General features: G+C 43.2%; 3 protein-coding genes across 3 annotated transcripts; 2 read left to right on the top strand and 1 right to left on the bottom strand.

Moving 5' to 3' along the window:
* The first annotated feature begins 2565 nt into the window (after positions 1-2565).
* On the top strand, positions 2566-7996 carry LOC132855108 (transmembrane emp24 domain-containing protein 2-like). Its single transcript, XM_060883847.1, has 4 exons — positions 2566-2882; positions 5417-5609; positions 6257-6364; positions 6446-7996. The coding sequence occupies exons 1-4, from the start codon at positions 2703-2705 to the stop codon at positions 6568-6570; spliced, it is 606 nt and encodes a 201-aa protein (XP_060739830.1). The 5' UTR covers positions 2566-2702; the 3' UTR covers positions 6571-7996.
* A 251-nt stretch (positions 7997-8247) lies between these two features.
* eif2b1 (eukaryotic translation initiation factor 2B, subunit 1 alpha) lies at positions 8248-15199 on the bottom strand. The gene is made up of 10 exons (XM_060883846.1): positions 15034-15199; positions 13394-13992; positions 13159-13260; positions 11872-12008; positions 11368-11484; positions 11145-11257; positions 9934-10002; positions 9547-9622; positions 9339-9464; positions 8248-8640 (listed from the first exon to the last, which is right to left on the bottom strand). Exons 2-10 carry the CDS (start codon positions 13404-13406, stop codon positions 8485-8487), a joined length of 909 nt encoding a protein of 302 aa, XP_060739829.1. The 5' UTR covers positions 13407-13992; positions 15034-15199; the 3' UTR covers positions 8248-8484.
* On the top strand, positions 15183-26709 carry gtf2h3 (general transcription factor IIH, polypeptide 3). Its single transcript, XM_060883845.1, has 13 exons — positions 15183-15323; positions 15508-15587; positions 22584-22690; positions 22780-22928; positions 23039-23101; positions 23457-23486; positions 24005-24033; positions 24129-24203; positions 24349-24402; positions 24899-24967; positions 25092-25227; positions 26299-26335; positions 26458-26709. The coding sequence occupies exons 1-13, from the start codon at positions 15314-15316 to the stop codon at positions 26525-26527; spliced, it is 909 nt and encodes a 302-aa protein (XP_060739828.1). The 5' UTR covers positions 15183-15313; the 3' UTR covers positions 26528-26709.
* The last annotated feature ends 846 nt before the right edge of the window (positions 26710-27555 follow it).

Here is a 27555-nt window from a genome sequence, read left to right as displayed (position 1 = left end):
GCGGTAGAAAATGAATGAATGAATGAATGGTTCTGACTAAGTTCACATAACACAGTAAATGTCCAGCTGATCTACACCACCTCGTTAAAGAAATTGACAATGTCTATCATATTCAAACAGACAGACAAACAACAACTAAACATGTTTATAGAAGCTTTGTCAACATTGGCTGTGGATCAGTTTTGTTCTTGTCAGTGATGAGAGATGGCAGAAGCTGCCTGCAGGATCGGTGTTCCTGCTTCCTGCCGTTTCTTAGAATAAGCTCTTGGTCCAAAGTGACCCTTCCCAGGATAAAGCGCTTAAGAAGACAACTGAATTATCTGGAGATACGTCATTCCATGCCAGCCTGCAGAAAATGCATTGGGTTAGACTTAATAATAGTGCTAAGAATAGTTTATTATACTTTTGGGACACTTTTTAAAAAAAAAATCTAAGTAGATTAGCATGTAATTTTTCAGTCAGACTAACAACAACCATTTTAAAATGATATGACAGTTGTGTATATGTTATGTTATGTACTCCTGAGAGACTCAGTAGGAGACAGACTGGCTACTGAATGAGGACGTGTGAGAGATTCACATAGTGCTACCTCACACACAGATACTGTACTGAGCTATAGAGAAAAATGTTGCACACTATATAATTCTTTATATACTATGTACATTCTAATAAATTCTTTTTTAATCCACATTACATTTCTCCACAGACTACTATATATACAATATTTATTTTTATTCTGTGCATGTTCTTATTTATTTACAACTTTATTGTTGGTTCTGTTCATTGTTGCACTGTATAACTGACAAAATCCTTTCATTACATTAAATGTATCTAATATATACATGACAAATTAAGAATCTTGTACCTTCAATGTTAAAATACAGGTTTATATTATGCCAGCTGTATGATAATTACACTAAGAATAAGAAGTGTGGAGTTCCTGCTTCGATCCTACACTTGGGTTACTGTCAGTAAAAAAGTGTGCAAAACAGCATGTAAACAGTTTGTAAACAGTAAGCATGTAAACAGTTTGGTGAATGTAAGCAACATGCAAACAAGTTGATAGATGTATATTAGAATTGTGTGTATGTGGTGTAGGTCTCTGCAGTCCATACAGATGATATGAGTGTGTATGTTGTGCTCAGTACAGTTCAGTTCAGTTATTAAGGAGTCTGATGGCTTGTGGGCAGAAACTGTTACACAGTCTGGTCGTGAGGGCCCGAATGCTTCGGTACCTTTTTCCAGACGGCAGGAGGGTGAAGAGTGTGTGGGGTCATCCACACTGCAGTTAGCTTTGCGGATGCAGCGTGTGGTGTAAGTGTCCATGATAGAGGGAAGAGAGACTCCAATGATCTTCTCAGCTGTCCTCACTATCCGCTGCAGGGTCTTGCGATCCGAGATGGTGCACTTCCCAAACCAGACAGTGATGCAGCTGCTCAGAATGCTCTCAATGGTCCCTGTGTAGAACGTAGAACATGGTCAGGATGGGGGGAGGGAGATGTGCCTTTCTCAGCCTTCGTAGGAAGTAGAGATGCTGCTGGGCTTTCTTGGTGATGGAGCTGGTGTTGAGTGACCAGTTGAGGTTCTCCGCTAGATGAACACCAAGAAATTTGATGCTCTTGACGATCTCTACCTATGATCCGTCAGTGTTCAGCGGAGAGTGGTCACTCTGTGCTCTTCTGAAGTCAACAACCATCTCTTTAGTTTTATCAACATTCAGAGACAGGTTGTTGGTTCTACACCAGGTAGTTAGCTGTTGCGCCTCCTCTCTGTATGCTGACTCGTCGTTCTTGTTGATGAGACCCACCACTGCCATGTCATCGGCGAACTTGATGTTATGGTTTGATCTGTGCATTGCTGCACAGTCGTGAGTCAGCAGAGTGAACAGCAGTGGACTGAGCACGCAGCCTTGAGGAGCTTCAGTGTTCAGTGTAAAATACAAATCAAAGCCTTTTACTAGGATAATGCAAATCTTGAAACATAGCGCAACAGGGAGTTACATGTTGTAATGCAAACATAGAAGGCAACTTTGCAAAAGCAAAACCTGCTGGTTGTTCTTAATTAAAGGCATCACATGACCTAAGAACAAGGCAGTGAAGGTTTTGCTTTTTGAGTGAAGGTGATGTTTATCTGGCACAGAATTATACGTCCACCTCCACTTGTAAGCCTTAGGACACAATTATATCCCTGATCTCGAAGAGCCCCTTGTCCTTTGTGCTCCTTGCTCACAACACCACATATTCAACTAATGAGATAATTAACAACACAGTGAAATCACCTCTGGGGTTCTCAGGACCAGGGCTGGGAATTAATAGTATACTAATACTGTACAACACAGACACACGTATCCAGCCTGAAACAGTTGCCTCTATTCCCTTGGCTTTGACTCTGCTCAGGCAGGAGTTTCAGGTCCATGTTTGCAGTGAGTCTTCTAAAATTAAACAAAACACTTTCGTTTCGTTAAGCTGTATGAATTTTGTCCCTTTGCGTGTTCCGTGGTTTAGCTTTACGTGGCACTAAGAAAGCTCTCCGTTCTGTCCAATCAGAAGCGTTCACGGCAGCTGGGTGATGAGTGACTCCTCCCCCGCGTGTCCGCGGCTCGCCGACGGTTTGCACTTTCTCCAGTGGAGCGAAAGCCGGATTGTTTTATTTAGTAAAAACACATTTTCATGCCTGTAGTAGTTATAAACTAAGTTTCCAGCATGTTGACCTTTTCGGAATTGGCGCTCGTCACGGCGGCGCTGTGCAGCAGCGCGTCCGGTTACTTCGTCAGTGTTGACGCTCACGCTGAGGAGTGTTTTTACGAGCGCGTCAACTCGGGCACTAAGATGGGCCTCATGTTCGAGGTGGCTGAGGGAGGCTTCCTGGACATCGATGTGGAGGTAAAGAACAACAAAAACACAGGCTGCATTCGCTCTGCAAATAAAACGCTGTGGCGTGATCGAGTGTCTGTGGAGCGGCTTCACATTTACTCTCATATCTGTAACGTTAACTTGATGTCGGCTTCGTCCCAAACCGCCCTCGCGCACTCTTTAGGCGCCCTCGCGCACTCTTTAGGCGCCCTCGCGCACTCTTTAGGCGCCCTCGCGCACTCTTTAGGCGCCCTCGCGCACTCTTTAGGCGCCCTCATCAATTTGAGACGGTTTTGATAGCAGCTAACACTGATACTAACCCTATTAGCCTATTAGCTTGCTCATATTTTTAACCCAAATAGGTTAAAGATTCATATAGAATGTACTGTAAGACATCTAAACAACAATTAACACCAGGTTTTATAATTAGTTTATTAACTTATTAACATTATCGAATCTGATGTCAATATCTTGTCAGTGTTTGTCAGTTAGCTGTCAATCACTTTCAAAACCTAAATACGGTGTTTGTTAAAATGGACATTATTTATTATCTTTTTTTTTGAAAATGAAAAGTGCTGATATCCTTTTTGGTAGTGTCTAACAGCTGTTAGGCTCCATATAGAGATGTTTGTCACCTAATTTCTGTTGATCGATGAGAATAAAATCTTAAACACTGAGTTAAGGCTTTAAACGTGTAAATAGTTTCTAAAAGTTTAAAGAAACTCACATTCGGTAAAACACACAAATGTGCAGAAATGTGCTTTGAATCTGTTAAGTTTCTGTAAAACCATTTAAATGGAAACAACTTGCCTTTGGTAAAAAAGTATATTTTAACCTTTCCCTTATTTTTATGGACCAAGATTATATTATATTTGAGTGGAAAGATTTTTTTTGTTTTGATTTTATTTTTGCAATTTGTCCCAGTTGACTCTCTTGATGACTCGCCCTGTTCTGTTGTCGTGTTCCTCACATGAAATGATCCTGACCCCCTGTATGGCACGCCCTATCAGTCATGTCTTCTTCCAGAGCAGCAGTTCATCAGCAGCATCTCAGGGGGATCGGGAACGCCATTGTCTTTCTACACCATCAGGGCTTCTCTGTCAGTATGAGGAACTAATATAGTTTTCTCTTATAAGTCATGCAACTCCAAAAGCATACAGTGTCTCTAGGGTTTTGTACTTGTGATTGTGGACAGGTGGTGGTGAAGGCAGCAATGAAAACTCTTTGCTTCTATATATTTGGCTAGCTCTCTAAGCTGCTATTCAAAAATCCGCTCAGTTTCTTGATTAATTTTCTGAAATAAAAGCAGGGACTAAACATGCCTCGCTGCTCTCAAAAAGCAACTGTAGCCTAGTTTTAGCTTCTCACACACCCTTCAATGACACAATGTGGCATGTTGACTCATCTGGAGTAAAGACACGTGTTAGTTTAGCTGAAAGCACCTCCTTACAGTAATGACTCGCTCCACACTGTTTGTTTAGTGGCGACGCAGTCTTGTTTATACAGAGCAGAAAAGTCCACGCCTCCAGTGTGAGGAACATCAGGGACATGTTGATCATCTTTAGTGTTGTCATTCATTTAGTCGTAGCCAGTTCCCACCAATTGCTTAGGGCACATTCATCATGTGACAGATGAACCCCGTTCCTTCACCCTCAAGATTTCAAACTCGCTGGGGTCAGTGAGTCAGTGGTGAAGTAACCATCGGGTATTATGCAATAGGTGCATCCCAAATCGCATACTTGTGCAGTCTGTATATAGAGAGTCATGTGTTTACACTACAAATCCCAACAGGAAGTAGAACTGCACTTCACGTACTGGGGGGGACTCCGTTAGACACTCAAGGCTTTGCTAATGTGGTTTAGCAGGTAATAATGTTTAGCAGGCGCTCAAACTGGGGGAGAAAACGTTTTCTTCAAAGATGGCAGACGAACAGGGCATCTGTCATATGTCACAAATGTTGTTATTTATTGTTCAACATTTAAAAATTCAGAGAATTCTGCTAAAGCTAATGTAGCTGCGTTGCTTTACGTGCGTTTGACATAATTTGTCATAGACCATGAAACAGCTTGTACTTCCACTTAGTAAAAAGGCCCTTCTTCAGTTAATACCCTAGACACAAGAGTGCATAGTGTAAGTGCATAGTGTATACCAGGGGTGGCCAACCAGTCAGAGACCAAGAGCCACATTTTTTACTGTGTTACCGCAAAGAGCCACATTATACACATGGGCACACATGAACATCACCTTTTTTTCCCTGCCATTTTGATAGCAAACTTGACACAAATTGTTTACTCAAATGATCTTGTTCCTACTGGGAAACTTTTTTTCCCAGTATTATTTTCTTATTTTCATCCCACTCACATGCGCGTTTGATGAAAATACCGTATTGAACTCAAGCGAAGCGAACATGCATATTAAATAGACACAAATACAAACTTTGGTATGAACGTAAGAGCCGCATGAAACCGGGCAAAGAACCGCATGCGGCTCGGGAGCCGTGGGTTGGCCGCCCCTGGTGTATACATTTGAACAGCACTGTGATCTTATGCTCTATGTTTTGACAGATCACAGGTCCGGATGGGAAGCAGATCTATAAAGGAGACAGAGAGTCGAACGGGAAGTACTCTGTGGCTGCGCACATGGACGGCACTTACAAGTTCTGCTTCAGCAACAAGATGTCCACTATGACGCCCAAGATTGTCATGTTTACCATAGACGTCGGCGAAGCACCAAAAGGCGACGGAATGGAGACGGAGGGTACGGCCACACAGTGACAGCTGTTTCTTTAATAAGCAAAAACATCCGCAGAAATTGTATTTTTGCTTGTTTCTTGAATCTGTAAAATGTTTTATTCATATTGTGTACAGTTCTTAGAACCTGGTATAAGACAGTGATCGAAGTCTAGCAAATGATCGGTGTACGTTGTTGAATGAATTTCGCAGTCAGCTACATCTCAGCTCTTTTTTTTCCCCCTTAATTTTTATTTGCCATCCTTTTTATTTCATCTTTCTTCCTCTCTTTCCTACTGTCTTTCTCTCCTTCAGTCGGTGGTGGCACCTGGGATGGTATGTTTAATCTGGCTGCATGGAAATCTTTGTGTCCTCTGCATCCAGACTTCCATTAACTATTGCACTGGCCAGACAACACATTAAAGCCCTTTGTGTGACCCATGCCCCGGTTGTGTGTTTTTAGTTTTGCCTCACAGCTAATTGGAAAAGTGGAATAACTCAAGTTAGTGTCTTTTAGACTGACACTAATCAGTATAGTGTGTATCTCTGACAAGTAAAGAAGCACCGACATTTAACCCCCTCCATGTGAATGTGATTTCCACGCTGCTCTCTGCTTGGTCATGCATGCCAGCTGTTGCATTCGAGCATGTTCTCATCAGACCCTGTCCATTACAGCACACCAAAACAAGCTGGAGGAGATGATTAACGAGCTGGCGGTGGCCATGACGGCGGTCAAACACGAGCAGGAGTACATGGAGGTCCGTGAGAGGATACACCGAGCAAGTAAGATCCTCAGTCATTGTGAGAAGAGAAGAACACGATGCACGTCAGGGTTTTAACACCTTTTTCCTTTTATCTCCACAGTAAACGACAACACAAACAGTCGCGTGGTGCTCTGGTCTTTCTTCGAGGCTTTGGTGCTGGTGGCCATGACCCTGGGACAGATTTACTACCTGAAGAGGTTTTTTGAAGTGCGGCGAGTCGTTTAATTCAGTTTGTAACTTTTTTTTTGAATCCCAAAGTGTCTCGCCGTTCTTTGGACTTGCTTTGGAGAATAAAGAAAGACAAAACTATCAGGGGAAGGGGGAGAGAAATGGCTGGAATCGTGAAGCCCGAGAACGCACTCACCTTTTTTCACCTTCAACGCTACTGTTTAATTACACGATTTGTATTTGTATAAAGGTGCAACAATTGAAAGATTCTCCACATGCAATACCTCTCAATTGGCTTTGTGTACGACGGTGAATCAAATGCCAAAACTTGAAGGAGCGGTCAAATGTTTACTACATTTGCAATACACAATACAAGGAAAAAAAACTTTCATTCAATTCACCCTTGAGTATTAAAAAAGGGAAAAGAGTCAATTAGTGCACCTTTTTAAAGATACATATAAAAGCTATCAGGAGTCTCACAACATAAATATAACCTGTGTTCAAAACTTTTTTTTTTTGTTTGGCTTTATGGCAGTTAGATAAATTGTGTTGTGTTTCCTGATTCCTGCCGTTATCACAAATGCTTCTTCCCTGGGATGCGCAGCACAAATCTGCAAGTTCGAGAACAGCAACAGCAGTCAGTGTGTGTTGATTTGTTCCATGTGGTGGTGGTGGTGTCGGTGGTCAGGGTTAAATTTTATGTTAAAATCTTAGAATCATAACCCCCTCTACATCACCTCGAGTCAATGGAGTTATAAAGAGCTTTAAAGTGGCACACAACAATTAAATTATTATTATTTTTTGGCACATTACCTTTTTAAGTCCAGGGTTTTTTAAAAAGGTTTAAACATAAGTCAGTTTCAGTTTGTAGTTGTTTTGAATCTCATTTACTGACCGGTCTGTGATTTGAAATAAACATCAACTGTGTACAGGGTTTGGCATTCAGACCTGATGAAAAAGACACCAAAAAAATTTTTTTCATCAAAATTATGAACTGTTAGGGTTGGAGTTCTGAGATACTGGTTGTATGGTTGTCAGTTCAAATTAAAAGTGTATATTGTCTGTTCCCAGATATTTTCTCATGCATGTAGTTGGTTATTTCTCAAAATATTCCCAAATGAATCACATAACCTCACGATCACTTCAGAAGATGGAGGAACAGATCTGGCACGCTCCTATGGTAATGAACATGCTGGTTCTTTATCCTGCAAGCTTCCTGTGTGACCGCCTGCACACGGGATCGCTGGACTTCGAATCCTGCAACGTATGAGAGCGACTGTTTGGACATTTGTGAACTGTTTTTCTTCATTTAAATTATTTAGATCAAATTGTCTGAATGAGATCCGTTGTCTCAGTGCTGAATAACAGGTTAACACAGTTTTACAGTACATACAGCCAAAGTTAAATGTTTAGTAACATTTTGCATTTCCTGCAAGCTGAATGTAATGTAAAAAAAAAATGAGGATTAAAAAAAGTAAATTATTGTTGTTTATTTAGTTCTGCCCTGAATGAGCTGTTTCCCATAAAATTATATTAACTGAAGTTACACAATAGATGTTCACACACTACATGTTACCTGGAGGATCAGTGACTGTTTGGGTGTTTACAACAAAACACCCAAACAGTCACTGATGTGTAAATTGTGTAAATTGTTATTATTTTTGTCTCATGAGAAGTGTCTTTAAACAGGACCCCCCCCAAAAGTAATCACAAACATCACAAAGTAATATCTGATTTCTGTCCATCAAAATTTCACATTTTATTGTTTATTTTGACTTTAAATAGGAACGATGCAAGAACCAGAAAGATGCCATTGTCTTGCTTTGTCAGTGTTTGTTGTACAGTGAAACGCTTTTCACCTGTATGTCAAGTACGACTATTCAAATCCAGGACGTTATAAAGGTGGTTGGTTCTGAGCGAAGGAGAGGTGGCATCGAGGTCAGGAGGATCTTGATTTGATATGAGAGAGCATTATAAATAAAGCTTGATGAGCTCATCGCTGACCGCCGAAGGGGTTAACACACCCAGGTCAGTGAAAAGCAGAGTGATGAGAGACGGAGGTGTGTAGTCGATTATCGGATGCTCCTGGTTAAAGTCCTCTGCAGTTTTCAGCGTATCTGCTTTATACTGAGAAAGAAAGAGTTTTGTTAAGACTATAGTTACATCGCCATCTACGTACTGCAGCAGTATGAATACGAGCACAGGATGTCTTTATGACCACAGCAGCAGATCTCAGATGATACTAATCTACATTCATCCACATGACCTAAAGCACTAAAGCAATCATGAGATGTTCAGTGCGGTTGAGTGAGTCAGGGCTCTGTGCAGGACACTAGAGTTCTTTTGTCTTCAAAAAGTGTCTTCAGGGAGCTACATTATCATAGTCTTTGTCAACTTTCTGCTGTTGTAGCACGTCCACCTCAAGGTTTAATGCTCTGTGTGTTTCTGAGATGCATTTTGACCAGTCTGATCTCTCTCATCAACAACAGCCTGAGATGGTTGTGTGTGAAACTCATGAGATATGCAGTACACTGAAACACTCAAACCAGCCTGTCTGACACCAACATGCCTGAGTCATAGAGTTCACACGTTTCCCCTCATCCTGATGCTTAATGTGAGCATTAACTAAAGTGCTTGATCTGAATCTGCATGATTTTATGCACCATGCTGCTGCCACACGATTGGCTGAATGGATAACTGTAGAAACAAAGAAGCAGGTGCACTGGTGTTCCTAATAAAGTGGTCAGTAAATGTATATTTCTAACATTAAAATTAATAATCATATATGAAAAATATGTGTAACTACAGAAGTGCAAGGAGCTCACCTTAAACCGTTCAGGCACATCCTGCTGGTTGAGCGGGTAAAGGCGAACAAACTTGAAACTCTCTGCCACGACATAAAACGGCTTGTTGTGCGCTTTGGAGCACACAGCCATCTGATAGGTGCCGATCTATGGGATAAAATGGACACATATCCAATATCTCGTTTTCAACAGATGTGCCTGGATGTGCATTAACAGACATGAACCTGACCTTGTTTATGATGCCTCCACTTTCAACAACACCCTCAGCACCAACAATCACCAGGTCGACCTTCTCCATGATGTATCTGAAAATTTTTTTACAATAATACAGTATCACATTTAACAAGTCAATCCTCATCCTTATCATTTGCCTTACCACATGCTTTGAGAATTTAGTAAAAGCTTCAAGGCCAAACCCCTTTTACAGTTTATACCCAGAGGCTTATAAAGGCGAACAGTGTTTAAGACACATCCACAGTAAACTGAGATGAGATTCTCAAAGCTGTACCTCCTATCATATCTGAGAGGCTTTGGGATACGGAAATAAAAAGTATTTTCTATTTTTAAAATGTAATGCATTGTTAGAAATCCAAGTGGGTAAAAATGGTTGTTTTACCCGACTGCAGCGTCGAGAACTATTGTAACTGGGATATTGAGTCTTCGCAGCTTTTCGGCCATGAAGTGACTGGAAAAATTAAACATAAATACTTCTTAGGAGCAATCATAGGCAGGTCATGTGGAAGAACTAAACACAACAGAATATTATGATGACTTTACCACAAAACACTAGAATTACATCTAGAATTCTTAGAGCCCTCACACTGCCCTTATCGTTTGCAGATCATGTCCAAAACCACAAATCAGCCATAACTTTAAAACCACCTGCCTAACTCTGTGAAGGTCCCATTGTGCTGCCAAAGCAGCTTGGACCCGTTGAGACCAGGACTCCTCAAGACCTCTGAATGTGTGCTGTGGTTTCTACACCAAGCAGCAAATTATCCTGTAATAATACTAATAATCACATTGTATTAGTCCTGTAAGTTACAATGTGAGGCCTCCATGGATTAGAATTGTTTGTCCGGCACATCCCACAAATTCTTGGCCGGACTGAGATCTGGGTAATTTGTAAGCCAACTCTTTGTTCCTTGAACAATTTGTGTGGCAGAGAGCATCAGCCTGCTGAAAGAGGACACTGCTATTGGGGTCTACCGTTGCTGTGAAGAGGTGTACTTGGTCTGTAACAATGTTGAGGTGGGTGATAATGTAACATCCACATGAATCCCAGGACCAAAAGTTTCCCACCATCCACAGGACGTAAAAGGAAATGCGATTCATCAGACCAGGTCACTGTCTTTTATTGCTCCAATGTCCACTTGTGGTGTCTTAGTTCCTCCATGACGCTGCTGCCGCTTCACCATGAACTTGTTCCTCGTCTCTCAGATCCTTACAACTTTGAGAACTGACTGTTCACTTGCGGAATTGCTAATCTATCCCAGCCCTTGACAGGTGCCAACAAAACAAGATAATTCATGTTATGCATTTCACCTGTCTGTGGTTTTAATGTTACGGCTGATTACGGCAAGTGGCTATAGATCAGCACATGGCTGCATTTAAATAAATGAACAGATGTTTGAACTGGTTCAGAAATTTTCAGTCTGTCTGTATAAAATGGAAACACTGATTGTCCTTAAAATGATCCAGCAAACATTATGCTTCATTTCATTATGGGATTATTATAATGCTTACAAGCCTTTCTGAATACCGTCTGATGTTTACAGTAATAAACATATCTCGGCTGTAGAGTATCTGCGGCTTTTTGGGACTCACCCAGATGAATCTGGCTGTGATTCTGTGACATAGACAGTAAAACGTTTCTTGTCAGCTGCTGCGCTTTCCAGAACTTTCAGCACAACCCTTGACAAGGAGTGTGTGAGGATTTTCTGTGAAACAAAAGTTGAAGATCTTGATTAAATTGACTGTTTAATTCTACACCCAGAGTTATATAAATGAAAGATAAAGAATTAAACACAGTGCTTTGTAAGATGCTTACAGCCCCGTCTTTAATAAACGTGTGGCAAAGTTTGGCCACTTTGCCTCGGGACAAAGAAATCTTCTTCAGAAAAAGTTCTCCTCTGTCCACCATGACGTTCTTGCACTGGGAGAGATCCTATCAAGAGAAAAGCAGCTGTTTGTGGAAAACAATCAACAACAAGGGAGTGTGTTGTGGGCTGAAGTGAAGCAGAGCCAAAGTGTTTGATTTTTCAATACTAGTTTATCCCACTTCTACTACAGCAGTCTGTCAAAGATGATATTTTTATGTATTAAAATGACCTCTCTTTTCTTTTTATTCATTTATAGTCATGTTGTATAGTAATGCTGTGGAACATCCATGAGAATGTTATAGGAGCTATAAACTGTTGTTTCCTCGCCAGATACGTCGACTTTCCCACTGTACCTCATAAAAGATCCGCACACACGACTTCAAGACAAAGCAATGTGTATCTCTGAGCTTATTGTGTGTGTGAAATTGTGTTTGTCCACACATCTGACTCACTGGATGCTCCAGTGATGTGAGGCTGATGAATCGGAGGAAGAGTTCTCCTCCTGATGACACAGCCACAGAGGAATCGGCCTCCTGCAGCCTGCCGATGGCTTTGGTCAAGTTCTCTCTTAGGCCCAAAATGGTCTCACCTACAGACAAATATAAACAAATAATCCTCATATCAGAATATGACAAATGAAAAATAAGAGGCATTAAATTGAGTATGATCAGAGGTATTCAACTACAAATGGTCATTATATACATCCACATTATATTATTACATACATCTATCCATCTATTCACCCGTCTTCCCATACACGCGCCCATCCATTCATCACTATATCCATCTACCCACACACCCATCCATCCATCCACAGTTTATGGCTATAAATAAGACTCTTTGAAGTGGTTATGTTTGTGGCTTTCAACAAGACAAGACTTACGTTAATTTGTCCAATATTTTCATCATCATCTTATTAACATAATCTAAAGAAGTCCAGAAAGGCCATGTATTATTTATTTTTTTTCCCTTAAGATCTCAGGTTCTTTTTCCTCATTTGTCACATTCATTTATTTTAATCAGGGAAAGGTATAATAAACTCACTGTCTTGTCTGTCTTATTTGTCTTCCACTGTTTGCAACAGGTTGCACAGTTTCACTTCATGTGGCTAAGACTAACTTACTAAGTCCTTAGTTCTGTCTTTGTTCTATGTAGCACCATTTTCCTGGAGAAACATTGTCTCATTTCACTGTGTACTGCAATAGCTATATATGGATGAAATGACAATAAAAGCTTCTTGACCAAAGACTAGCTGATACAGTTACAGCTTCAAAGTCATGGGTATGATCCTGAGCTTGTGTTGTTTATCTATATTTTTCATGTACATGTACAACTATCCAACTGTCAGTCTGTCGGTGCTGGACAATTTACAAATTAGTGTCAATCATTTGAGAAGGTGATTCAGAACTCTGTGAACACTGTGATCACCTGAAAGGGTGATCTGGGCATTCTCATGTCATAAACATGGTGATTACAAGAAATAAGGAAAGACTGAATAGCTTTTCTGTGCCAAATAAGATGACAACTCTACGAATGTCTGTGAAAGCGCTTTCCATTTCATAGAAAATGCAGAATGTCACATGGACTTCAGTTTGAAGATAAAATATTGTATCTTTGAACTGTTAGAAGCCATTCGCCTCACTCCTTCACCACAGGGTTGTGGGTTCGATACCCACCTCTGCCTTGTGTGTGTGTGTGTGTGTGTGTGTGAAGGAGAAGTAGTTTAATTGTGGTCTTACTCTGATCCCTCTTCAGGAACTCTAACAGAGAGCGGATGGCTGCCACAGCAGAGGCCACATCTGGATCTTGGCTCATCTGCGTCCTGAAATACTCGACCAGCTCTGAGAACAAACAGGACCACAGAACTAAATACAAGATGCTCACATGGTCTGTTGAGTGGATTAATGCCTTCTGGGCTGAGTGCATGCAGTTAGATTTATACAGTAATTAATATTACAGCAGGTTCAGTCGTACCTCCTTCATCCATATTGCAGATTCCTGTCTTGTGTATTTCCAAAGCTGAGTGTTTTTTGCTCCAAAATATTACAGAAGCAGTTGTTCAGAAGTGAAACCTTTAAGCTTTAGCTCACAGTTCAGCAGTCATTCGAACAGAAGCACGTTGTTGCTGACGCAATGAAGACAGAAAGCAGTTCGCACACCGATACACACCAAACAACCGTGTTTTAATACACTTTACTGATTCCTGATAAAGATCAACAAATTCTCTTTCGTGTTTTTTCACTACCGCTTGTTTATAAAATCGGTTGGTCTTCAGAATCCCCACAAGACACGGAATTTACTTTCCCAACCCGTTTTAGGATAAACTGCGCGCTGATTGGTTAATCCTTCCGTAATAAACGTGACATGACGTAACGTAAGTATGATACAGCCAATAGTATGCGAGTCGTTCCTTAATACAGATGTCGCCCATAGATATCTATACACTAGATGTCGCATTAGGGTCCTAAAAATGCGTCAAAACCGCCGCCATCTTTGTACGGTGCTCCTTTACCTCAAATGCATGGACGATGCCGGACTTCTGTGCTGCATTTGGTTGTTCAAACGAAAGGAATCTAAAAACCAGACAGTAAGGGATTACATTTCACAAGTGAGAATGTGTTTTATGATATTGAATGCTAGGAAATTATATTTCTTGTTCCGTTGGTTTGTTTTAGTCCTTGGTTAACGACCACAGCTAATCCATGCTACGTAGTTACCCATTAGTTTTTGACAGTTAGGAAAACAGACAATGTTTGTAGATTCCGAAGCTCTTAATAAGGACATTAAAAATTGACCCATGCTTTTTTGCTTAAAGGTGAAGACCCAACTTTATGTATGTTTTGTAAGATTCCTTTATCTGTCGAACATATTTTATTAGATTGTCCTGGACTTAACACAAGCAGAATACCCTTTTATCAAGTTACTTCACTTAAGGACATATTTAATCAGATTATTCCTGAAAAGGTTTTGGATTTTTTTTATCGTATGTTAATTAAAAAAAAAATGTATTATATGACTTGCTGTTTATATTTGTTTTGTTTTTAATGTATTTATATATTTGTGTTTTTATAATTGAATTTTGCCATGAAAATAGCTTTGATTGCTAACATGGCATTAAATAAAATAATCTGAATCCGAATCTAAAGCAGAAGTAGGCTCTGAGGACATATTTGGTCTTCGTGATCACATTGTTGAGACTCAAGATTTCATAGACAACCATCACTTTAGGTTAATTTCACTGGTTGTCCGTACCTTTCATAAGCTGAGACAACACCATGTCGCAAAGGTTCATACTCTGCAACTGCAGAGCAAAAGTGTCAGGAAGAAACTGTGTAAGGTTGTGTTGTTGCAGGGATACTATATAAACCAATACAAATAAACTAATACAATTTAAATGTATAAATTACCATGTATAGTCACACCATTGTAGCAGTGTTGCATGCAGTAGGCTATAAGGTAAGTAGTGATTGTTCATTTGAAGTTTACTCAAGTGGAAGAATGTAAGTAATAAACTTACACCTACTAGCACTATGCATTATATTTTGAAAAAGTAGATTATCTTAATATCAAAATCTTAAATTTTATCTGGACTCAATGATAAATACATATCTTACCGTTGGAACGAACCAAAAAAACTAGAAAATCGCATTCATGACGATTTATGGTGATTTTATTTCCGTTAGACCTTTGCCTACATTGACGCTGATGCATTAAAGAGGAGGGGGTCCCCTGTTCCAAGATGGCGGCTCTATTGACGCATTCGTTCCAATGAACTGCCGTAGCCAAGGCGGCAAAACGAGTGGAAGCGAAATACGACAATAACATGTAAAACAGATGGAGGCCGTGGTCGCATAATGATTACGTCACAGACGGCAAGGAACAAGGCGCTCGACAATGGCATCAGGTAGCTATAGATGTTTATGTGACAACTTTCATGTTTATTCTGCACTTTGTTTGAACTGTTGAGCGCACAGTTTTTAAGATGTTTATTTTACAGCACAGATTAATGCGTTAGTGAAACATGCTGCTTCTTACTGAAGCTGAGAAATTTGTCTAATTAAACACAGCAATCTGTTTCTGATGAACAGAAGACGAAATTAATCTCCTGGTCATTGTGATAGACGTCAACCCGATTTGGTGGGGACAGCAGTCTCAGAGACAACCTGAGGTACGTGTGTTTATGTGAAAGCCTATTAGAATTGTGTGTGTGTTTTATAATGAGGTGTGTGTTTATAATGAGGTGTGTGTTTATAATGAGGTGTGTGTTTATAATGAGGTGTGTGTGTGTAGGTGTGTGTGTGGAGGTGTGTGTGTGTGGAAGTGTGTGTGGAAGTGTGTGTGGAAGTGTGTGTGGAAGTGTGTGTGGAAGTGTGTGTGGAGGGAGGTAGGTGTGTGTGTGGAGGGAGGTAGGTGTGTGTGTGGAGGGAGGGAGGTAGGTGTGTGTGTGGAGGGAGGGAGGTGTGTGTGTGTGGAGGGAGGGAGGTGTGTGTGTGTGGAGGGAGGGAGGTGTGTGTGTGTGGAGGGAGGGAGGTGTGTGTGTGTGGAGGGAGGTAGGTGTGTGTGTGTGGAGGGAGGTAGGTGTGTGTGTGTGTGGAGGGAGGTAGGTGTGTGTGTGTGGAGGGAGGTAGGTGTGTGTGTGGAGGTAGGTGGAGGTAGGTGTGTGGAGGTAGGTGGAGGTAGGTGTGTGGAGGTAGGTGTGGGTGTGTGTGTGGAGGTAGGTGTGGGTGTGTGTGTGGAGGTAGGTGTGGGTGTGTGTGTGGAGGTAGGTGTGGGTGTGTGTGTGGAGGTGGGTGTGGAGGTAGGTGTGTGTGTGTGTGTGGAGGTAGGTGTGGAGGTGTGTGTGTGTGTGGAGGTGTGTGTGTGTGGAGGTGTGTGTGTGTGTGTGTGGAGGTGTGTGTGTGGAGGTGTGTGTGTGGAGGTGTGTGTGTGGAGGTGTGTGTGGAGGTGTGTGTGTGTGTGGAGGTGTGTGTGTGGAGGTGTGTGTGTGGAGGTGTGTGTGTGTGTGTAGGTGTGTGTGTGTGTGTGTGGAGGTGGGTGTGTGTGTGTGGAGGTGGGTGTGTGTGTGTGGAGGGGGGGTGTGTGTGTGTGGAGGGGGGTGTGTGTGTGTGGAGGGGGTGTGTGGGGGTGTGTGGGGGTGTGTGGAGGTGGGTGTGGGTGTGTGTGTGGAGGTGGGGGTGTGTGTGTGGAGGGGGGGTGTGTGTGTGGAGGTGGGTGTGTGTGTGTGTGTGTGTGTGTGTGTGGAGGTGTGTGTGTGGAGGTGTGTGTGTGTGTGGAGGTGTGTGTGTGTGTGTGGAGGTGTGTGTGTGTGTGTGGAGGTGTGTGTGTGTGTGTGGAGGTGTGTGTGTGTGTGTGGAGGTGTGTGGAGGTGTGTGTGTGTGTGTGTGGAGGTGTGTGTGGGTGTGTGTGTGTGGCGGTGGGTGTGTGTGTGTGTGGAGGTGGGTGTGTGTGTGTGTGGAGGTGGGTGTGTGTGTGTGTGGAGGTGGGTGTGTGTGTGGAGGTGGGTGTGTGTGTGGAGGTGTGTGTGTGGAGGTGTGTGTGTGGAGGTGTGTGTGTGTGGAGGTGTGTGTGTGTGTGGAGGGGTGTGTGTGTGGAGGGGTGTGTGTGGAGGGGTGTGTGTGTGTGTGGAGGGGTGTGTGTGTGTGTGTGGAGGGGTGTGTGTGTGTGTGTGGAGGGGTGTGTGTGTGTGGAGGTGGGTGTGTGTGTGTGGAGGTGGGTGTGTGTGTGTGGAGGGAGGTGGGTGTGGGTGTGGAGGGAGGTGGGTGTGTGGAGGGAGGTGTGTGGGGAGGTGTGTGTGGGGGGGGAGGTGTGTGGGGAGGTGTGTGAGGAGGTGTGTGTGTGGGGAGGTGTGTGTGGCGAGGTGTGTGTGTGTGGAGGTAGGTGTGTGTGGAGGAAGGAGTGTGTGTGTGTGTGGAGGTAGGAGTGTGTGTGTGGAGGTAGGTGTGTGTGTGTGTGTGGAGGTAGGTGTGTGTGTGTGTGGAGGTAGGTGTGTGTGTGTGTGTGGAGGTGTGTGTGTGTGTGTGGAGGTGTGTGTGTGTGTGGAGGTAGGGGTGTGTGTGTGTGTGGAGGTAGGGGTGTGTGTGTGTGTGGAGGTAGGGGTGTGTGTGTGTGTGTGTGTGTGGAGGTAGGGGTGTGTGTGTGTGTGGAGGTGGGTGTGTGTGTGTGTGGAGGGAGGGAGGTGTGTGTGTGGAGGGAGGGAGGTGTGTGTGTGGAGGGAGGGAGGTGTGTGGAGGGAGGGAGGTGGGTGTGTGGAGGGAGGGAGGTGTGTGTGTGGAGGGAGGGAGGTGTGTGTGTGGAGGTGGGTGTGTGTGTGTGGAGGTGGGTGTGTGTGTGTGTGGAGGTGGGTGTGTGTGTGTGGAGGTGGGTGTGTGTGTGTGGAGGTGGGTGTGTGTGTGTGGAGGTGGGTGTGTGTGTGTGTTTGGAGGTGTGTGTGTGTGTGTTTGGAGGTGGGTGTGTGTGTGTGTGTTTGGAGGTGTGTGTGTGTGTGTGTGTTTGGAGGTGGGTGTGTGTGTGTTTGGAGGTGGGTGTGTTTGGAGGTGTGTGTGTGTGTGTGTTTGGAGGTGGGTGTGTGTGTGTTTGGAGGTGTGGGTGTGTGTGTTTGGAGGTGTGTGTGTGTGTGTGTTTGGAGGTGGGTGTGTGTGTGTTTGGAGGTGTGTGTGTGTGGGTTAGGGTTAGGGTTAGCCCTAACCCTGAGGTGTGTGTGTGGAGGTGTGTTTGTGGAGTTGTGTGTGTTTGTGTGGCGGTGTGTGTGTGGCGGTGGGTGTGTGTGTGGAGGTGTGTGTGGAGGTGTGTGTGGGTGTGTGTGGAGGTGGGTGTGTGTGTGTGGAGGTGGGTGTGTGTGGAGGGGTGTGTGTGTGGAGGGGGGTGTGTGTGTGTGTGTGGAGGTGTGTGTGTGTGTGGAGGTGTGTGTGTGTGTGGAGGTGTGTGTGTGTGTGTGGAGGTGTGTGTGTGTGTGTGTGTGTGTGTGGAGGTGTGTGTGTGTGGAGGTGTGTGTGTGTGTGGAGGTGTGTGTGTGTGTGTGGAGGGGTGTGTGTGTGTGGAGGGGTGTGTGTGTGTGGAGGGGTGTGTGTGTGTGTGTGGAGGCGTGTGTGTGTGGAGGGGTGTGGAGGTGGGTGTGTGGAGGGGTGTGTGTGTGTGGAGGGGTGTGTGGAGGGGTGTGTGTGTGTGTGTGGAGGGGTGTGGAGGTGGGTGTGTGGAGGGGTGTGTGTGGAGGGGTGTGTGTGTGTGTGGAGGTGGGTGGAGGTGTGTGTGTGTGTGTGTGGAGGTGTGTGTGTGTGTGTGTGTGTGGAGGTGTGTGGGTGTGTGTGTGGAGGTGTGTGTGTGTGTGTGTGTGGAGGTGTGTGTGTGTGGAGGTAGGTGTGTGTGTGTGTGGAGGTGTGTGTGTGTGGAGGTAGGTGTGTGTGTGTGGAGGTAGGTGTGTGTGTGTGTGGAGGTAGGTGTGTGTGTGTGTGGAGGTAGGTGTGTGTGTGTGTGGAGGTAGGTGTGTGTGTGTGTGGAGGTAGGTGTGTGTGTGTGTGTGGAGGTAGGTGTGTGTGTGTGTGGAGGTAGGTGTGTGTGTGTGTGGAGGTAGGTGTGTGTGTGTGGAGGTAGGTAGGTGTGTGTGTGGAGGTAGGTAGGTGTGTGTGTGGAGGGAGGTAGGTGTGTGTGTGTGGAGGGAGGTAGGTGTGTGTGTGTGGAGGGAGGTAGGTGTGTGTGTGTGGAGGTGTGTGTGTGTGGAGGTGTGTGTGTGGAGGTAGGTGTGTGTGTGTGGAGGTAGGTGTGTGTGTGTGGAGGTGTGTGTGTGTGTGTGTGGAGGTGTGTGTGTGTGTGGAGGTGTGTGTGTGTGTGGAGGGGTGTGTGTGTGTGGAGGGGTGTGTGTGTGTGGTGGGGTGTGTGTGTGTGGAGGGGTGTGTGTGTGTGTGTGGAGGCGTGTGTGTGTGGAGGGGTGTGGAGGTGGGTGTGTGGAGGGGTGTGTGTGTGTGGAGGGGTGTGTGGAGGGGTGTGTGTGTGTGTGGAGGGGTGTGGAGGTGGGTGTGTGGAGGGGTGTGTGTGTGTGTGGAGGTGGGTGGAGGTGGGTGGGTGTGTGTGTGGAGGTGTGTGTGTGTGTGTGTGTGGAGGTGTGTGGGTGTGTGTGTGGAGGTGTGTGTGTGTGTGTGTGGAGGTAGGTGTGTGTGTGTGTGTGTGTGTGTGTGTGTCGGGGGGTGTGTGTGTGTGTGTCGGGGGGTGTGTGTGTGTGTGGAGGTAGGTGTGTGTGTGTCGGGGGGTGTGTGTGTGTGTGTGTCGGGGGGTGTGTGTCGGGGTGTGTGTGTGTGTCGGGGGTGTGTGTGTGTGTGTGTCGGGGGTGTGTGTGTGTCGGGGGGGGGGGGGTGTGTGTGTCGGGGGGGGGTGTGTGTGTGTGTGTGTCGGGGTGTGTGTGTGTGTCGGGGTGTGTGTGTCGGGGGGTGTGTGTCGGGGTGTGTGTGTCGGGGGGTGTGTGTCGGGGGGTGTGTGTCGGGGTATGTGTGTGTGTTGGGTGTGGGTGTGTGTGTTGGGTGTGTGTATTGGGGTGTGTGTGTTTGGGGGGGGTGTTGGTGTGTGTGTGTGTGTTGGGGTGTGTGTGTCGGGTGTGTGTCGGGTGTGTGTGTGTGTCGGGTGTGTGTGTGTGTGTCGGGTGTGTGTGTGTGTGTGTCGGGTGTGTGTGTGTGTGTGTTGGGGGGTGTGTGTGTTGGGATGTGTGTGTGTGTTATAATGGTGTCTGTGTGTGTTGATGTGTGTTCTAGTGGAGTGTGTGTTCTAGTGGAGTGTGTATTCGTTCTAGTGGTGTGTGTGTGTGTTCTAGTGGTGTGTGTGTGGTATAATGGTGTGTTGATGTATGTGTGTCTGTTACAATGGTTTGTGTGTGGGTTATAGTGGTTGTGTGTGTTATAATGGTGTGTGTGTGTTGATGTGTGTGTGTTGATGTGCGTGTGTTGGTGTGTGTGTGTGTGTGTGTTGGTGTGTGTGTGTGTGTTGGTGTGTGTGTTGGTGTGTGTGTGTGTTGAGGTGTGTGTGTGTTGATGTGTGTGTGTGTTGATGTGTGTGTGTGTTGGGATGTGTGTGTGTGTTGGGGTGTGTGTGTGTGTTGGGGTGTGTGTGTGTGTGTGTTTGTTTGGGTGTGTGTTTGTTTGGGTGTGTGTGTGTGTGTGTTGGGGTGTGTGTTGGGGTGTGTGTTGGGGGGGTGTTGGGTGTGTGTGTTGGGGTGTGTGTGTTGGGGTGTCGGGGCGTGTGTGTGTGTCGGGGTGTGTGTCGTGGGGTGTGTGTGTGTCGGGGGGTGTGTGTGTGTGTCGGGGTGTGTGTGTGTGTGTCGGGGGGTGTGTGTGTGTCGGGGGTGTGTGTGTGTGTGTGTGTGTGTGTGTGTCGGGGTGTGTGTGTGTGTGTGTCGGGGGTGTGTGTGTGTGTGTGTCGGGGTGTGTGTGTGTGTGTCGGGGGGGGTGTGTGTGTCGTGGGTGTGTGTGTCGGGGGGGGGGTGTGTGTGTCGGTGTGTGTGTGTCGGGGGTGTGTGTGTGTGTGTCGGGGTGTGTGTGTGTGTGTCGGGGGGTGTGTGTGTGTGTCGGGGGGTGTGTGTGTGTGTGTGTGTGGGGGGGTGTGTGTGTGTGTGTGTGTCGGGGGGTGTGTGTGTGTGTCGGGGGGTGTGTGTGTGTGTGTCGGGGTGTGTGTGTGTGTGTGTCGGGGGGTGTGTGTGTGTGTGTCGGGGGGTGTGTGTGTGTGTGTGTCGGGGTGTGTGTTGGGTGTGTGTGTGTGTGTTGGGGTGTGTGTGTTGGGGTGGGTGTTGTGTGTGTGTGTGTGTGTGTGTGTGTGTGTGTGTGTGTGTGTGTTGGGGTGTGTGTGTGTGTCTGTGTTAATGGTGTCTGTGTGTGTTGATGTGTGTTCCAGTGGAGTGTGTGTTCTAGTGGAGTGTGTATTCGTTCTAGTGGTGTGTGTGTGTGTGTGTGTTCTAGTGGTGTGTGTGTGGTATAATGGTGTGTTGATGTATGTGTGTCTGTTACAATGGTTTGTGTGTAGGTTATAGTGGTTGTGTGTGTTGTAATGGTGTGTGTGTGTGTTATAATGGCGTGTGTGTGTTATAATTATAACACAGTGTATGTGTTAATGTGTTATATTGATGTGTTATAATGGTGTGTGTGTGTTTTATAATGTGTTATAATGGTGTGTGTGTATGTGTGTGCTTTATAATGATGTGTTAAGGTCTGTGTTTATATGTGGTAAAATGTATTATAGTGGGGTGTGTGTTATACTGGTAGGGGGGTGTGTGTTATACTGGTAGGGGGGTGTGTTACAGTTTCTGAATCATTTGTATGAAAGTCTTTTGTCCCACATGTCAGTTTTGTCTACTTTTTAACTTATCAGTTTTATCTTATCAGTTATTATTAAAGTGGTAAATACCACTTTACTGGATCTTTACTGGATACACACTGGATTCTTCTTCTGTTGCTTTAAACTACAAACCCCAGTTCTAATGAAGTTGGGACACTGAGTAAAACATAAACTAAAAAGAATACATTGACTTGAGTGAATGCAAATGAGTGAATATTTGCAAAAAACAATAAAGTTTATCAGTTTAAACTTTAAATATCTTCTCTTTATGGTGTATCACACTAAATATGGCTTAAAAAGGATTTGCAAGTCAATGTATTGTGTTTTTATTTACACTTTACACAATGTCCCAACTTCACTGGATTTGGGGTTTGTATATCTATACCTCAGCACTGTTGGGGTATAAATATGACACATGGACCTTTTTATTCCAAGAGCCAAGTGCCATCTTATGTACATTACAACAGTTGTGAACATTCTTTCCCTCTCCATCCTCATGTTTCCTCTGTGTTCAAGTAAAAATGCTGCTTATTTACTAAGAAACCAGAAAGTCCTCCATGCTGACTGAATTTTACAAAGGTGCAGCTTATGGAAGGAGTCTGCAGTGTCAGTAACTCTGACAAGAGATGGGACAAGTGTTTATAGCTGCTATAATGTAGACAAGAACAGAAACTAACTTGTTTTTACAACAACAATGAATCTGAAGTAAATGTATCATAATCCTCATATAATCACTATCAAATTGTTGTGTTTTAAGAGGAATGTGATGTTATCAGTCTTCAGAGTGTTAACAGTATCAGCACATTATGTTGTGCAGCTTTACACGTTATTTTCTTTATTTTCTCCTTTCCTTCAGTTCACTCTGTCAAAATGTATGGACGCAGTGATTGTCATGGCGAACTCCCACCTAGTGATGACGAGATCCAACAAACTGGCCATCATCGCCAGCCACTGTCAAGAGAAGTATGGGCTTGTTTTTAATTGTTGTCATAATTAAACATTCATTCAGACTCGCCACAGTCTGACTCCAATTTTTTTTTTTCTGTTCGAAGTCACTTTCTATACCCGAGCAAGCACTGGAAAGCTGGAGATGCTTCTGGGGATCATTTAGCTGTGTATGGTAATGGTGACGGCAAATACGAGCTGCTGTCTGTTGCTGATGACGTAATCACTGAAGAGATCAGGAATCTCATGGCCAGAAGTGAGTTACACATGAACCCGATATCCCTGGTTGGGGAAAAAAGTGACTTTTGACAAGGTTCGATAATGTCTGTAATCAAAGTAATAAACATCTTTCATCCTATATTACAGCACAAGTGAGAGGCCACCAGACTGACACGTTACTGGCCGGCTCCCTTGCCAAAGCTCTCTGCTGTATCCTTCAAAATGCTCTGTCTTTTCTAGTTTCATATTCTCTGATATACACATCATCCCTCCATCCATCCATTTTCTATACCACTTCTCCTACACAGCAGAACCTGGAGTTTATCTTAAAGGACTCTGGGTGCAGAGCCCCCTGAACTGGGGTTCTAACTCATCACAGGGCAAAATCACACACTCACATAGCCTTTTTGTCAATAAAGACAATGAAGAGATCAGCCTACAAAACTTCACACACCCACACAAGGCAGAGGTGGGTATCGAACCCACAAACCTGCGGTGAAGGTGTGAGGCAAATGGCTTATAACAGTTCAAAGATTAAACATTTTCTTAAACAGTTGGCGCTCAGATATTCATCGAGTGTCTAAGGAACTAGAAGGTAAGCCTTGTCTTCAGAAAAAAGGCAAATAAAGCAGTATTCTTGTTTTCTTTTTTGATATGAAATGGTGATTATAAAGTTGGGGTGTTTGTCAGGGTGGTGAGTGATGGTGTTATATCAGTGACACGTTGCAGAACGTCGTTTGTGACACGTCATTTGTGGTTTACACAATGACAAAATTAGGGATCTATTTTTTTACTCTTTATGGTCAGTTATGATGTTGAAGTCCAATTAACTTGTCTGAAAGATAGCAGCTCATATAATATCACTGGAATATGTGATGTGTGAGTCCTGATTAAGTCTCAGTTCATGAAGCTGTGTGTTTGTGCTCTCTCAAAAAGTTGAGGAAATCTTTGGGGCAAAGTCAGCAATAAGTTGTTTATCCCTGAACATGCATCACCCATCCTCCAGGCAACTGTGAATAAAAGCCTGATGTGTCCAGATACCTGATCTGCCTCACATTACACTTGATCTGCTTCACATGATTTAATCATGATTTTCTTATGTTCTATTTGCAGCTGGCCAAGACATGAAATCAAGGATATTGGTAAGAATATCCCATCTGATTTCAGCAGCTAGTAATGTAAATATGAGAGAAATATTTAATTCAACACAACTAACTCAGTAGCTTGTGCTTGGCAGGTGATAAAAGCAGCTGAGGATTGTGCTCTGCAGTACATGAACTTCATGAACGTGATCTTTGCGGCACAGAAACAGGTCTCTGTTAGACAGTTTCATTATTCGTCAGTAGTGTAGTAAATAGTCGAGAATGTTCTCACAGGAAACTGCTCTCTCTCTCTCTCTCTCTCTCTCTCTCTCTCTCTCTCTCTCTCTCTCTCTCTCTCTCTCTCTGTGTTTATAGAATGTCCTGATTGATGCATGTGTGCTGGACTCCGATTCAGGCCTTTTGCAGCAGGTTTGTTTTCAGGTTTTGATGAATCGGCGATTAGCAGATTAGAAATTGATTTACAGGACATTTAGTCAGTCGGTTTTCAGTGCGAGACGTGTTTTTCACTCTGATAAAAACATCTTCACATTTAAGATGTTTATGAACAAGTATATGGGGCATCACAGAGAGGAGAAATGGATTTGATATCCCCATTTACTTTGAAGATAGAAACATTTGTGTGGAAAATTTTACAAATTGTTAAATTCCTGAGTGTCTACGTTTATATGCGCTTCATATAAACCTCCACTGTGGAGTGAGACATGCTAAAGCCCTTGTTTGGTCTTTGGTTGATTGTGTTACAACAAGGTAAGTTCTTAGAATCCATATATTGGATTACTTAAAGATGAGTCATACTATTGCTAGTATTAATCTGAAATTTTGTATGTTGGGATCCAAAGCAGAACAGCAGACAACGTTTTCCATTATATTTCCATTAAATATTTGTTTATTTGATATTTTATAGGCTTGTGACATAACTGGTGGTCAGTACCTAAAGATTCCCCAGAAAACCGCTTTGGCGCAGTATTTGTTGGTGAGTTAATTATTCATCGTGAGTCTTCAGTAGACGGACTAACCTTAGCAGTGTCCTCTACATTATGTGTGGTGTTGGTGCTGCTATTGAGCAAAGTGTTATTGATTTGTAATGTTTTGCCCAGTGGGTTTTCCTGCCTGACGCAGATCAGCGTTCCCAGTTGGTTCTTCCTCCACCGGTACACGTTGACTACAGAGCAGCTTGCTTCTGTCACCGCAACCTCATCGAGATCGGCTACGTCTGCTCAGTGTGTCTGTCAAGTACGTTGTTCACATCCAGCTCTGTTTTTTTTCCACTTTGTGTTATGTATTTAGTGAACACTGCTGCAGGAATGAGTCTTACTTCCGGTTCCATCTTCTTAAAGTCAAAGTCAGTGCCTGAAACAAAGTCTATGGCAAACACAAGCCCGTATATTTTCATGTTTTTTTCTACAACATAAAATCCTCATTCCAACATAAAACCTCACTCCTGTTTTTTTTAAGCTTTTCTGTGTCTTGAAAAAAAAGTATGTTGTTCATACTTAATAACATAAAAGTTATTTTTCATTCAGATTCCATCTTATTATATTTCATTCTAATCAGTCAACATGTTTTTAAATAAAGATTGAAAGAGTTGTCATAGTGGCAGTGATGTTGAAGTCTGCCTTTTACTTCTAATGATTGTATTTAGGCTTCAAAATCCCTATATGTTGTACCGATTATCTTGATGAACACAATGTCTAAGAATCATAAACCTTTTTGGACACAGAGCCTATTTTCTGCAGTGGTCCAAATGCCAGTAGAAAAATACTTTTAACTTTTTGTCGAGGGAACCAGGGTGATGATTATTTCCACATTGGACTACAAAACTACATCATTCCTGCAGCACTCTATAGGCCAGATTACTCAAACTAACAAGAGATAAAGCACTTCATACCTCACTGTGAAATCTAGTGGTGGATTATACCAATGCTTTGGGGCTGTTTCGTGGATAATGGAATCTTGTGAAGGTTTGACAACATGATGATTCAGACCAATCTAAAAACCTGGATGCATCTGCCAAGAGGTTAATACTCATCTGTAGATGAAGCATTTAAAAAAAACAGTGAGCCCGAAACTTGTCACACTCAAACAAATGGAAATCACCAAATAAGTGTTTTGTAATGACTCTTGGTCATTACAGGATTTGTAACTGTGTTCAAAATTTGAAAAAAGCTTTAGATGTTCTGTATCGATCAGGACCAAGATCCCACTATTGTCACATGGCAGATAATTCTGTTAGATTACTATAAAAACTACAGATATTGATGTCTTATGCTGTTTTTCACTTTTTTTCCTCTCTCCATCTAACAGTATTCTGCAACTTTAGTCCAATCTGCACAACATGCGAGTGAGTATTTATAACTCTTGTCTCTGTTCTACTTGTTTCATAGCACATGTTGCATTTTCACAGAATTTGCTGTGAGGACGATTAGAGATTGATTTTTATTTTTATTTCTTCCATGTTTCTAGGACGGCTTTTAAGATTCCGCTGCCACAGATGATGAAAACAAAGAAAAAGAAACTCAAAGCGGCAAACTGATCCCCTCTTCTGTGATGTGACCTCAAATGTTAATTCAGAACTGAGTTTTATGTGAATGCGTTTTTTTATTTGTGGGAATAGAACTCAAAACAATGAAAGTGCGCATTCGATTTTTTTTTTTTGTAAGAAACATGCCTTTAACAATAACAAGCTTTGATTTGATAATTTCAGGGAAGTATTAAAGGATAAAATCTTTGTATTTGTAAATAGAAAATAAAAATGATGTGTTTTCGATTATACATTGAGTCTTTCTTCTTTGGATTAGAGTCAGGCTTGTGGATGTTTTCCAGAAATACAGTAAAGAGGCAAAAATTTGTTAAACAGAGAAATATTTTATTGTTTCTGTAGTAACAACTTATTCACACGGACCTTGTGGACACTCCATACAATCAAGGACCAATTAATATATATAGATTTTTTTTATGTCCTGTGATTTAACGAAGGAAATCGTAACTGGAGACTGTAAGGAGACTGTAAGGTATTATTTATAACACAATCTGGTCTTTATTTATGTGCGTTATTTTTCTACAGCAGCACAGAAATTAGTTCTGTCTGTAACGTGAACGGAAAGTTAAAATTAATGTTTTAATTTATTCTAATAGGTTATTGTTTATAGAGTAATAGAAACGAGTTAATCATAGTAAAATCTATAATCATTTAAGATTTTTATTTAGGACTTTACACTGGTACAGTTTCTCTGTCAAATGCACTAGCAGAGAGAGAAAGAGAGACTAAAAAGATTGAAAAGGTTTTTTATTAAACATCCATTGATTTTAATGGTAAAAGAAAAAATAAACCAGTTCAGGGAATGATGGGTGGACAAAGTAACTCTGTTTGATGTGTTCTCTCATCACACCGCTGTGTCGATTGTTTTCCCACAACAGCACACCTCAGGCGCTTTATTCCTTATATAACCGGATTTAACTCCTGTTCAACAGGTGGCGGTGATTAATGCGGGAACTGCTAATAGCCAGAATAAGAAATATTCGGTTACCTCCCCAATAGCACACGAGCTCCCTATGTAGCTT

Source organism: Tachysurus vachellii, chromosome 12, assembly GCF_030014155.1.
Source record: "Tachysurus vachellii isolate PV-2020 chromosome 12, HZAU_Pvac_v1, whole genome shotgun sequence".
Taxonomy (NCBI): Eukaryota; Metazoa; Chordata; class Actinopteri; order Siluriformes; family Bagridae; genus Tachysurus; species Tachysurus vachellii.
The sequence above is the reverse complement of the archived record's forward strand: the minus strand, read 5'-3'. Positions and strand labels throughout refer to the sequence as shown.

Coding starts and splice junctions, on each gene's coding strand:
- LOC132855108 (XM_060883847.1), top strand. CDS start 2,703: ATGTTGACCTTTTCGGAATTGGCGCTCGTCACGGCGGCGCTGTGCAGC. Junction 2,883..5,416: donor TCCTGGACATCGATGTGGAG/GTAAAGAACAAC, acceptor ATGTTTTGACAG/ATCACAGGTCCGGATGGGAA. Junction 6,365..6,445: donor TGAGAGGATACACCGAGCAA/GTAAGATCCTCA, acceptor TTATCTCCACAG/TAAACGACAACACAAACAGT.
- eif2b1 (XM_060883846.1), bottom strand. Junction 11,258..11,367: donor CGTTTATTAAAGACGGGGCT/GTAAGCATCTTA, acceptor TTTGTTTCACAG/AAAATCCTCACACACTCCTT. Junction 8,641..9,338: donor ATGTGCCTGAACGGTTTAAG/GTGAGCTCCTTG, acceptor TTTCTTTCTCAG/TATAAAGCAGATACGCTGAA.
- gtf2h3 (XM_060883845.1), top strand. Junction 23,102..23,456: donor CCTTGCCAAAGCTCTCTGCT/GTATCCTTCAAA, acceptor GTTGGCGCTCAG/ATATTCATCGAGTGTCTAAG. Junction 24,968..25,091: donor CTTTGGCGCAGTATTTGTTG/GTGAGTTAATTA, acceptor TGTTTTGCCCAG/TGGGTTTTCCTGCCTGACGC.